The 11,319-nt window shown below is 38.0% G+C and overlaps 3 protein-coding genes across 3 annotated transcripts in view; 2 read left to right on the top strand and 1 right to left on the bottom strand.

Annotated features, from left to right (window-relative positions):
• Positions 1–308: 308 nt before the first annotated feature.
• On the top strand, positions 309–3,391 carry tomm7 (translocase of outer mitochondrial membrane 7 homolog (yeast)). Its single transcript, XM_086062924.1, has 3 exons — positions 309–475; positions 1,047–1,095; positions 3,154–3,391. Exons 1-3 carry the CDS (start codon positions 373–375, stop codon positions 3,167–3,169), a joined length of 168 nt encoding a protein of 55 aa, XP_085919050.1. The 5' UTR covers positions 309–372; the 3' UTR covers positions 3,170–3,391.
• A 666-nt stretch (positions 3,392–4,057) lies between these two features.
• On the bottom strand, positions 4,058–6,954 carry il6 (interleukin 6 (interferon, beta 2)). The gene is made up of 5 exons (XM_086062819.1): positions 6,924–6,954; positions 6,649–6,842; positions 6,464–6,562; positions 5,538–5,681; positions 4,058–4,418 (listed from the first exon to the last, which is right to left on the bottom strand). Exons 1-5 carry the CDS (start codon positions 6,937–6,939, stop codon positions 4,206–4,208), a joined length of 666 nt encoding a protein of 221 aa, XP_085918945.1. The 5' UTR covers positions 6,940–6,954; the 3' UTR covers positions 4,058–4,205.
• A 3,160-nt stretch (positions 6,955–10,114) lies between these two features.
• Positions 10,115–11,319, top strand: part of rapgef5a (Rap guanine nucleotide exchange factor (GEF) 5a) — a 40,200-nt gene continuing 38,995 nt past the window's right edge. The window contains exons 1-2 of the mRNA XM_086062818.1: positions 10,115–10,246; positions 11,111–11,200. The gene's annotated coding sequence lies outside the window, so the exon portion shown is untranslated. The remainder of the gene's footprint in view (positions 10,247–11,110; positions 11,201–11,319) is intronic.

The raw sequence follows: 11,319 nt of genomic DNA, 5'->3' as shown, positions 1-11,319 counted from the left end.
AAAAGATCTGGGAACTAGAAATACACGGAGTAGTCAACAATACACTAATAGTTTAGGGTTATTTTAAAACTTGGTTGTTGCAGGCACATTTCAAGAGTTAATAATTTAGCTACGCTCCCCATTGTGCATTTTTATAAGCACCTTATAAACAGTTATATTTTCCATACACTTTCCCATCTATTGGCACAAATGTGACATTTGGACACAAATACTGTACAGAAGCACGTGTACAGTAAAAACAAGCAGTTTCGTCTTCCAGCCACAAGATGGCGACACAAAGCTAAACGTTTCCCCCCTGTGATGGCGCATTTCCACTTCCGTGTCCTTCATATCACGTACCGGCGCTCTCGCTGCTGAACTTGCAAACAAAACATGGCAAAAATAAGTCAACAGACCAAGCAGCGGCTGCAGCAACTGTTCCAGTGCGGACAATTCGCCATCCGATGGGGTTTTATTCCTACAGTGCTGTACTTGGGTCAGTATGAAGGCGTGAAGTTCGCTGTTATAAAACACGCTGGTCTCATGTTAGCCAGACAGCTAGCATTAGCGTGCTGACCAGCGTGATGACTACTGTAATTGGCTCTTCTTTGGTGTAAAAACAAAAATGAGAAGTTTTGTTAGATGTAAAACGTGTGCTTTTTGGCACATGGACTCGGAACTGGGGAGTTCAAACGTTCAAGTTGTGAAGCGTTATCCGGTCGAAAAATTTCCAAATGTCACATGACTCACATCGGAAACACCGATAAGGAAGTCAACACTTGGTTCACACCAATCCCACCTGGCCTTTCCCCTCATTTGTACAACTCGAGATGCAAATTTGTGAATGGTTTCACAACTGCGGTGTCTTCTGGTAATAACTATACCACTGAACGGCAGGATGAGAGAAAATGTCTGCTTCATCATTCATTATTTTCTAATCTGACTGATGCTGTCTCCGTGCACAAATAAAATGTGTTTTAAGTTTTTCAATTGGAATGTATATGTCGTGTTCCCGCTCAGTGCTTTTTGTTCTAATATTGTTCTTTTTGTTTTATTTCATGTAACAGGCTTCAAACGAGGAGCAGATCCGGGAATGCCGGAACCCTCAGTCCTGGGGTATGACTTGAATAAATTAAATGAGGGGGTTGTGGGTTTAAACTCCACTTAGGATATATAAACACAATTTTAAATCAGTAGAAACGAACTTATTTAACATATTAAGAGGGAAAGAGCAATGAATAAGACAAAATTATTGCACAACAGTGTACTGTGTTTACAGTAAGCAAATACTTTTTTCCAAAACTAACAAACTCATAATTTCACAATATATATATAAAAAATGCTGAAAGATGTACATTATATAGTGAACCTACAGCAGTTACTTTCTGTAGGCTTTAAACGCAGGTTGGACGTTCAGTAATCTTAAGAAAAAACTTCTTGTTTTCAATCTTCTTCTTTAGTCAAATATGCGGTGTGCCGCCATCTTGTGGTCAGCATTAAAGTTACACCCAAAATAAACGGGAGGCAGAACAAAATAGTTATGAACTGTACAAAAATAATCTGTGGAATAACAGGATTGTTAAATATATACTTTTTTTTAATTGAGGGGGGGGGTGCTGGGGTTGGGATCCAGAATTAAAATCAAGCCCAATCTTATCGATGACATTTATTGCATTTTAAAAACATACTGTAGTTGCTATTATACCATTTCTTCTGAGTGAGACGAGTCTTTATTCTCATCAAACGACTGCCAAACTGCCAGTCATTTGCCATTTCGTGAGGTCAGATAAAATAGTATCAAGGGGTTACGTGCCTGATGTTGCAATACATGCGTGTGGAAAAATACCACAGAAATGTAATTATGGGCATAGTTCTCGTGAAAAGTGTCAGTACTGACCTGCGTCATCGGCAGTTGTTGTGTCAGCGTTTTCTCTTGTGTGCGTTTGTGTATGTGTGTCTCCTGGGGAGTGTGAATGAGTGTGTGTATTAGGACCGAACAGATGGATTCAAATGACATTGCAATGTAGTATGATATCATTTTCAAATTGTGAAGGCTGCGGTTTGGGGTGTGGGGTGGGGGGGGGGGGGGGGGGGACCAAAAAGAAATGTTTCATTACGGTCAGTGGGTAGTAGGGGTGTGCCAAAAAATCAATTCTCATGTAGTATGATTCAGAATCGATTTTAAATGTCCCAAAATCGATTTTATAAAAAAAATATATATATACTGCCTTGCCTTTGTCTGTGTGTGCCTTTATTTGGATCGCTGTTCATGTTGTACCCGATTTGGCCACTTAGGGGCAGTGTGGTTCCACACGGTCTAATACACTGTTAAGTTGTAGCCACATTAGAGAGCAAAAGGAAAAAGTCACGATCAAGGTATTCCAATAAAAGTTGTTTTTTTTGCAGCGTGGAGCCGTTCTTTTGAGTGATAAAAGTGCCGCGAGTAGCGCGCTAATTAGCATTAGAGAGTCAGACTGGAGTAGATGATTACGATTCCTTGCACATCTATAGATTGAAGCAAAAATCATTGTCAATCAAATCATTTTGAATCAAAAATCATTCTTAATAAAAAATCATTCTTAATCGAAAATCGATTCTGAATCGAATCACAGACCCAAAAATCGGAATCGAATAGAATCGTGAGACATTCAAAGATTCCCACCCCTAATATAGAAACACCTTTAAGTATGATGGAGCATAGTTCTAAACCATTGATGACTACAACAAGTGTTATTTTATAGTTTACACAAATTAACTGATTCCCATCCCTAGTTGGGTAGGCTTTATTTTTTGTATAAATGTATATGTTATGTTTACTTATATATAAGGCCAGGGCTTCAGAATTGTATTACGTAATTTGACATTTTACGACACATTTGGTTGCATTTTGTGACAATGTCGTAGTGACTGCAAGTCAATGTATTTTTCTCAAGTCAACAGCCTTTTCATATGAATTCATGGCTCACTTGCCTTAATTTGAGCATAAGCATGACCTATAAGACCTAAACATTTTCATATAGTAAATCTGATACGGTTTATTGTAATGCAGATGAATGTATTGTTTGTTTAAAAATACATGAGAAGAGAACCTGTGAAAAATAATCACATATTAAATCGAAAAGCAACAATGAAAAAGTATGCATCACCATCCGATTTGTTTTTGCTTCTTTTCAGTCTACTTTGGGGTTGAAAAAGGACAATGTCCACATCAACAACCCCCTCCTGAAGACCACGACAGCCACCTTATACTGAACATTTATTTTTTACACATTCTGCTCTGAAATTCATAATTCAATGTTGTCCTTTTTAAAATATGAGGCTTTGGTCACAGCTATTTATTTGTTGTTATGACATTGTCTGGACTTAGGTTTGCCCTGTATTCCATTCGTGTCAATAAATGTCTGACAATAGATTCCACAAGTGCCCTTATTTATTTTGAAGATTAAAATATACTATATACAAATAGATCTCAATATGTTTGAATATCATGGAAAACGTGTTTTGAAAAGGGCAATTCTTGTAAAGATTCACAACACATGAAGTGAAAAATGTCATGATTGATGTCACTCTTAAAAAAAGAACGTAAGAAACCATCACTGATTTTTAATATCAGATTTATGTAGGTATTGGTTGGCCATGTTGAAAATATTCACCTGTTAAAAATGTCTGTAACTATACGTATGTACAATATTCTAATTTGAGACTCACCCGTTACCATAAAATATGTGTGATATGACAAAAAAAATAATAATCAAATCACATTGGAGGTCTTACCGAGTGTTAATCAGAGTGAGTGGGAATACGTTGCAGTCATTAGACTTCAGCCAAAGTTTTATTTTAAACAGCTTGATTCATAAATAGGCAAATACATTTTATTCATGTTTACAAAATACATTCAGTAAAGACAATCTCCTGAAATAAATATATAAATATAGTTACATTGCCTTCAAGTATAAAAGCTAATTAAATATGAACATTCTGTCTTTAAATAATAAATACGGTATTAGACCCACAACAATTGGATTTTGTGTGAGCAATAAATATTTTTTCCAAAAAATAAATAACCCCCCCAAAAACTTTTCAGTGCGTCATTCAAAAACGGATAAATACATCATCACTCCGTCAATGGATTACGACATCTCACTGCAGCTACGACAACTTCCCATAATTTGCTTTTCATGTTTCGCCCAATTTTACCGCGCCGGCCTCAACTGCGGATGTGACTACTACAACATATTATCGATGGCGACCTCGGGTCTTCCCCTCCGTCTGTCCTTCCGGCTCAGCGCCCTCTTGCCGTCAACCATGAAGATGTAGAGCTGCCGCAGGATGCTGTGCGCCGTCATTTTTCTGTGAAAAACATCTGGATTGTCCAATGATCCCAGCAAGCTCTCTTCCTGGCTGTTGCTCAAGCCTGTCACCTCTTCTGGCTTTTTCATCTGCAGAACAGAAAAAAAATAAAAAATACACTGTCAAATTATGTATTATAAAGAAAAACATCATAGACATCATAGAATTTGAGAAATTTCTGTGAAAATTTGGAACAGGCGTGCTAACTGTCTGTGAAAGGGTTATATGCACCTCAAGCATTTTTTTTTTACATTCTAAAACATTTATTAATTATTTTCCCAGTCAAGCCTACTTATAGAGGCGGGAGAGAAAAAAAAGGAAAATGATCCATTGGTGCAATTTTGAACGACTGTAGAATGCTAACAGGTGGTATTCAATTCAATTCAATATAACTTTATTTATCCCCTAGGGGCAATTAAGAGCTAGCTTAGCGCAACATATCAGCTAAAACACAAAGGTAGATAGAAAGGATTTTACATTGTGCCCTATGGTAATTGGGAACCATGTTAAAGGAAATTAGCTTGAATGCTAACACTTAACATACAGTATCGTTAGCCTAATTTTGAATGAAAAACAACAAACATAAAGTCCAGTTGCCTCAATTCAACTTTTGCAGATCACCATGGCATTGATGACTGAGAATTTACATGTAAGAGTCAAGAAAAAAAAGAAAACTTTTCATCGAGTATATTGGTGTTTGTTAATATTATGACAAGATGTTCAAAAGGGCTTACAGTACATAAACCACATCACTGATTTGTTTATTCTGTCCCCCCTTCTCTCTCTCTAGATCTGAGTGTATATACAACCATAAAATCGTACTTTATTTGTGTTAAAAACATTTAAGACTTGATAGCATGATTTAATACAAGGGTTGCAGAGGTGGTCGTGCGAGTGTTGGAACGCGGCCATCAGTGGCCGGAAACGACGCTGATGTGTGAAACCCGGAAGTCTGGAGTCCGTGGCATCTACCCTATTAAGGCCTTGTTTTTAAGATTAATTTATTCAGTGCAATCCGCAGGAACGCTTCTTTGGCAATTATGCTATTAGACTAGCAAGAAGTCACTCTGGTAACCTAAACAAAAACCCCTTTAGACGTGCATTTGTGTTATTTTTATTATTTAACCCAAAACAATTGATAACATCAGAATCACGAAATTGCCTTAATTCCTATCCCTAAATTGTTGGGCAGCACATTACCAACGTACCTTTTGTTTGATATTCCAGAGCACGATTGCAGTGTACTGTTTGGCCTCGGACAGAATTCTACTGTCGGGATAGTCCTTCTCAACGTGCTTCAGAAGACTCGTGTAAATGGACAGACCGTGGGCCAGCCTGTGGAGGCACGCCTCCTGGAAGGAAGACAAAAATTAACGTAAGCCAATCAATCATTCATGGACTGTGGTGAGAAGTAGGCCCTTCTTACTTTCTTTCTTTCTTTTATTTATTTATTTTTTTAGTTCGTTTTTGTTGCTTTGACTTGCATGGACAAACTGATACAAGCTGTATATACAGAACGGTGGCAGTAAATTCATTTCAGCTTCACACTAAGCATCTTTTTGGCAAATATTGAACTATTCAACGACAACAAAAACGCTTCAAGCTGTTTAATGCCACTCCCGGTTGAAGTCTACTGTCAAAATAAACATTAAACAAAGAGCACTCTAGGTTGTTGTGTTCGAAACAATCACGTAGCTTTGCTTTAGGAAAGTGCACTTAGCTTAATGCTAGCAAACGGTTTTAGCTGTTAGCATCGATAGAAACAGCGGATATTTGAACAGAGGCACCACTGTCTGTTTTTTACTTGCTTGAATATGTATTTCTTGATAACTTTTTAATTTGATAACCTACTTTTGAAAACAAATAGCATTTAGATAACCCACATAACATAAAAGCCAAGACAATGCTAGCTAGCAATTCAACAAGGTGACATACTGTATGGAAAGTGAAAATTACTAAATGAAGTCACATAGAAATCAAAATATATAATCGACTGTAAGTAATTTTTTTAATGTTTAAAAAAAAAACTTTTATACATTCCAAAGCCATTATGTTTTTACTTTTACTAGAAGTATTTTATATATATTTTTTAATACTAGCCATAAAGTACAGCGTTTCCACTTCTGGTTCTTACCTTGCTGAAGTTGGATCTGGGGCAGTTTGGTGGAAGTTGTGGTACTTTGTTGTCCTCCAGTAATTGAAACTCAACACTGTTTTGGAATTCATCTTCAAACTGAAATCAGAATTGGCCACAAGAAAATGAAGTATTACAGACGGAACAGAATATGACAATGAAGAGACTTTTGAAGTTCCACTTACAGCTTTTTGGTGCTCTTTAGCGGAAGCCAGGATCGAGTCCCAAATGTCGAAAGAGCTCAACAGATTGGAGGGCTCACTTTCTTCCTCACTTGAGCTGCCGCCTGATGGAAAGGCCGTGGGTGCTTCTGTAAGAGGAGCTGCGGTGGCACGCAGTACCAGAAAGGCCAGCAAACCCACAGCAAGAATTTGTGCGTCTGTGTGGCCGCATGAAAAAGTATGAATGGATGGCAAAAGAGGAACAAAAAACAGGAAACGGTCACCACTGCAAGACTTACACATTTGTGAAGGCATGTTTTGCGTCGCTGGCCGGGTCGAGATTCCTCTTGGGCTCCAGTTGGGCTCGTGGAACTTGTCTTGTCTTCACATGGTGCCGCCATTATATACTCTTTTGACTGCAGGAATTTCCTAATAGCTTCCTGCTTCAATTATCCATTTGTGTGACTGATATTGTAACTTTTGTTTTGGCCCCTCCCTAACCCCGTATGTCCATTCAGTATATTTTTGACCTCATTTGCTTTATAGTTATTCATACATTAGCACATCTATGAATCAGATGCTTAAAATACTTTGGAGCTGGACGACAGTCATGGTTTTAAAAATCATGGATCAGTATTGATGATGTGATGACATTTTGTTACATTATCAATGTCATTCAAAAGACAGTTTACAGTTACCTTTGTGTAGACCGTATTATTGGAATTTAGCTGCAAAGCCAGCCAAAGTTCCTTAAGCAAAATTTGATCTTGGCACCATTTACTGTAATTCTGCCAATATTATAAATACTCTATTTGGCAAGGCCACACTTGCTGCTCACAATGCATACCACCACCAGCACTCTCCGTTTCAGGCGTTTTGGTAACCTCGTTTTCTGCCATCATAACTTGTGAAGTAAACAAATTATTATTATTATTATTTTTTATTCAGTATGTTACATTATATTACTTTATGAGTACAACACTTTTTTTTTCAAGCACAGTTCTGTTATATTTAACTGAAATGCATTTACGTTTAACCAATCAAATAAAATAAAAAAATTAAAATAAACAAAATTATGTATGTGAAAATAACAGTTTTAATAAATAATACATACAATTTTACATGATTTAAATGAACAGAGGCGATAAAAATCTATCACAAACTTACGATAATGCAGTTGTATTAAAGCCATAATAGTTATTTTAAGAAAAAAATTATGAAATGAATAATAGTAAGTATGATGGATTCTTTAATGACTTTTATTATTGTGAATGGTGAAGTAATATTTTCCCCTCGGAGTTTAGTCACTGATAATGGCCAAACTTTTGATACTTGGGACTTAAAAAGGAAGCCACTGTACTTGAATGAATTGATGAGGTGGTACTTGGTGTAAAACGTTTGCAGTTACCTGTATCGAATATTTCAACACGAGACTATTTCATGTCACGTCTGACTATTTTTGCTAAAGTTAACTCATCGATTAGCGAAACTCCAGTGAGAGTAAAATGAAAACTTCCAGTGTTGACATTGGATTTGCGGTCTTGAGGATGTTGTAAGAACGGGTTTACGTATTCGTGTTTCATTATTTTCATTTATGCGACTAGCCATTTTATTAATTTCCTCAATTCTGGAAATCGAAAATGTAGGACAATCAAGAACAGGAAATTTGAAAGCTAGACATATGTTTAACGAGTTTAACCGTTTTGTGGTTTAGTGCGTTTGAAGAGCTGCTGTACAAGTTGCATCATGAGCGTCGTCAAGCTTCTGACATCAGGCCAGGCTTTCCTTTCCTCTTCATCATTGCTTTCCATTTCCTCTCATATTTCTAGTGAAGTCGTGTGTCGTCACCTCATTGTCTCCCAGGCCGAAATTGCCATTTGACACAGTCTCAACATGACTGTTCCTCATTTTAGCCTTTCATCAGTGAAAAATACCAAAAGGGAAGTGTGGCTCATTTTTGGTTTCATAAAATAGTTTCATTGTGCTCTCAGGAAAATTGTATGTCAAATGTCACCGGTGTATGTTTGCATCAGAAACGTTTGGTTTTGTACGCCCTTGTAGATATGACCAATGAGAGATGATAATGGATGGATAAATGAAATGAAGTTTAGGCGCATGAATGCTATAGTGGGCCGTCAAAGTGGTATGATAGCAAATAATGCAATTTCAAAGTTTTTATGTGTAATTATTTTCTACCAAAAAAATTGCACTCTCAAACGTACACTCATGCGCACCTTGGCCGCTTGGGGGCAGTAATATACACATATTTACTTGGGGCCATTCAAATAAGTCTAAAATAAAACCAATCGTAAAGAATACATGTCTGAGATTATTGTTATGTTATCTGTACATCCACCCTCTGATAAGCTTTATGAAATACACTTGTGCCCGTTTTATGTTTGCTGTGCCTAAAGAACACATTAAAAGGCATCGCCGTGTAGTTGGGTCGCCCTCTAGTGGTCGCTTGTCCGCTCACCTGCTGAGCTGCTGACCAGCATCAATCTGCATTTAACGGCATGCTGCGTGACTGTAGTCTGCAGTGTACTGTTGATAACGCTAGATGGCAGTGTTGAAGCAGTGTACTCAAGAGAGCAGCCTTGCAACCCTTTTCTACCGCTTGACTTCAAGAGGTCAGCTATTTCCTAGCTGGCTTTGCAAGAAGCGAGGTAGTGCCCACTTATAATGGCAGCTAATCGAAGGGAAAATACAGACAAATAAGTATTCACGCTCATATTCTATGAACAATTTAGAGACTTAAATGAACCCAGTATCCGCAGGGAACACACAATTAAGTTAATACATTTATACATTAGTTTATTATTTATCATTATTATTTGTTATTTTAAGTTAGTTAAATAAAGTTAGGGATGAGTAGGGAGTTATAATGGAAAAATGACATGGAGGCAGTTTACTAAAAGGGAGTTATAGAAAGTAAAAAATGCTCGGTTGTTTTAAGGGCTGTCACTAATATTTTTAGAATTGATTATCTTATCGATCATTATCATTATTATTGATTACTTGTGTTATCATCTTGACCCAATGCGATGGGTCAAATCCTCAACCAATTCTAAGTGTCCCAGTTTCCAGGTTTTTCAAGATATGAACTGCTTGTTGGCCGATTTCATGCTTTGCTTTTTTGTGGAAGGCTCAATCAGATTATTGGCATTTATTTTAATTTCAATGGGAAAATATGATTTCAAATACTATTTTCTTTTTTGCTAAGAATGGGGTCACACAACGGATAAAACTTGAATCTCAAGGCACCGCTGCATTCTTTTTTTTCTTCTTTTTTTTTTCCTGGCCTACTACTTTTAGCTCACTCTGTCCTATTCCTCATCTGTGGATGTTGAAATCCATAAGAGCAATCGTATCTTGGCTCAGTTAAGCTCAGGCGGGCACTCTTCAATATTTAATCAGGACTGCATTTGTTTGAAGAGCGTTTTCTGAGTAGTGTGTGATAAAGGAAGACGTCTGAGGTCTGACCATGTGTGTGTGCAGATGCGGAGTTTGTATGCAGGACACAAGCTTGGGGGAGGAGCAAAAAATGATGGGACTGCATACATACCGTATTTGTGTGTGCGTCGTGACAGTTTGGGGATGAAAGGCTTTACCAACTCCTATGGTAATTGCTTCACACTGTCTCCCTGCTTGTCCCTCATGTTCCCGATGTTCCCCATCCCCTCCTTCTCCTTCACACAGTAATCCATCCTCGCTTTTGCTCCTATGTGCAACCTGCAGATATTATGCTGGGATCATCTATTCAACATGCCATATTATCAGGTTTATTTGCTGTGTGTGCATCTGCTGCTCTGTATGCACAAGTACCAGTGGCGGGTGTAAGTGGAATCCCTCGGGCCCACCAAGCAGTTTATTTCAGCATTCTCCACAGTCAGACGGGGGGGGGGGGGGGGGGGGGTTGTAATTCCCTTTTCTTGTTTTTTCTTCTCAGCAATTTAGTAAAGACAACATAAGGAGGCCTGTGAAAATGTTGTGTTTTGTTCAAAGAAATGAATGAACCTTTACTTGATTGGTCTTGTCTTATTATGCATTTTGTGCGTAACCTTTTTTTGAACAGATTTGAAAATAACCTAAATTAGCCAATACAGTCGAGAAAAGTTGAGCTGACAGCCGAGTTATCCAAGTGCACTGGAGATGAACTCTGCACAGCTTGTCATGTCATCCGCAGTGGCAAGATCAACTTCCTTTAGAAATCTTCAGTTGAAAAAAAATTCTCTTTCAACCATGTTCACTTGATGTCTTCAATTAAATGTTCAGTATTTCCACCTCATTCTGCGGCTCGGTCCCAGAACGAGCGTCACCTTCATCAAAGCCTGTCCAAACACACGCCTTGCTAGCATGCTCCGATCTGGGTCTATATCGACGACTTTACCTTTTTTACAACTGACCTCGACTCTAATTTTGTTTTCTCTGGTTCTCCCCCTTGTTTCTGGTGTCCTTCAACCTCCATGGTGGCAAATTGATGCAGAACCAGTTCGTCTTAATAACATCTTGAGGCTTTGGTTCTGGCGCCGCGTCAGCTCGAGGCCCTGCTTCTTCAGGACATCAAAACTGTGAGGTAGACGCACTAACCACTACTTCACCAAGCCACCCAGGAAAACGTTAAAATTGTGAGAAAACAAAATGCACAATATGTCGCCTTTAAAAGACGTGGAGCCACTGTGTCTGATACACCAA

The sequence above is a fragment of the Leptonotus elevatus genome, chromosome 19 (genome assembly GCF_054856555.1).
Source record: "Leptonotus elevatus isolate MCC_2025b chromosome 19, RoL_Lele_1.0, whole genome shotgun sequence".
Lineage (NCBI taxonomy): Eukaryota > Metazoa > Chordata > Actinopteri > Syngnathiformes > Syngnathidae > Leptonotus > Leptonotus elevatus.
This window is presented reverse-complemented; position numbering and strand designations above follow the sequence as displayed.

Bases quoted from the DNA above. Each gene is read 5' to 3' on its own strand.
- il6 (XM_086062819.1), bottom strand. The intron at 5,682-6,463 runs GTAAGAACCAGA...TCTTCCTTCCAG, and splicing joins CCAGATCCAACTTCAGCAAG to GAGGCGTGCCTCCACAGGCT. The intron at 4,419-5,537 runs GTACGTTGGTAA...TCTGTTCTGCAG, and splicing joins TCTGGAATATCAAACAAAAG to ATGAAAAAGCCAGAAGAGGT.
- tomm7 (XM_086062924.1), top strand. From the start codon at position 373: ATGGCAAAAATAAGTCAACAGACCAAGCAGCGGCTGCAGCAACTGTTC. The intron at 476-1,046 runs GTCAGTATGAAG...TTCATGTAACAG, and splicing joins TCCTACAGTGCTGTACTTGG to GCTTCAAACGAGGAGCAGAT.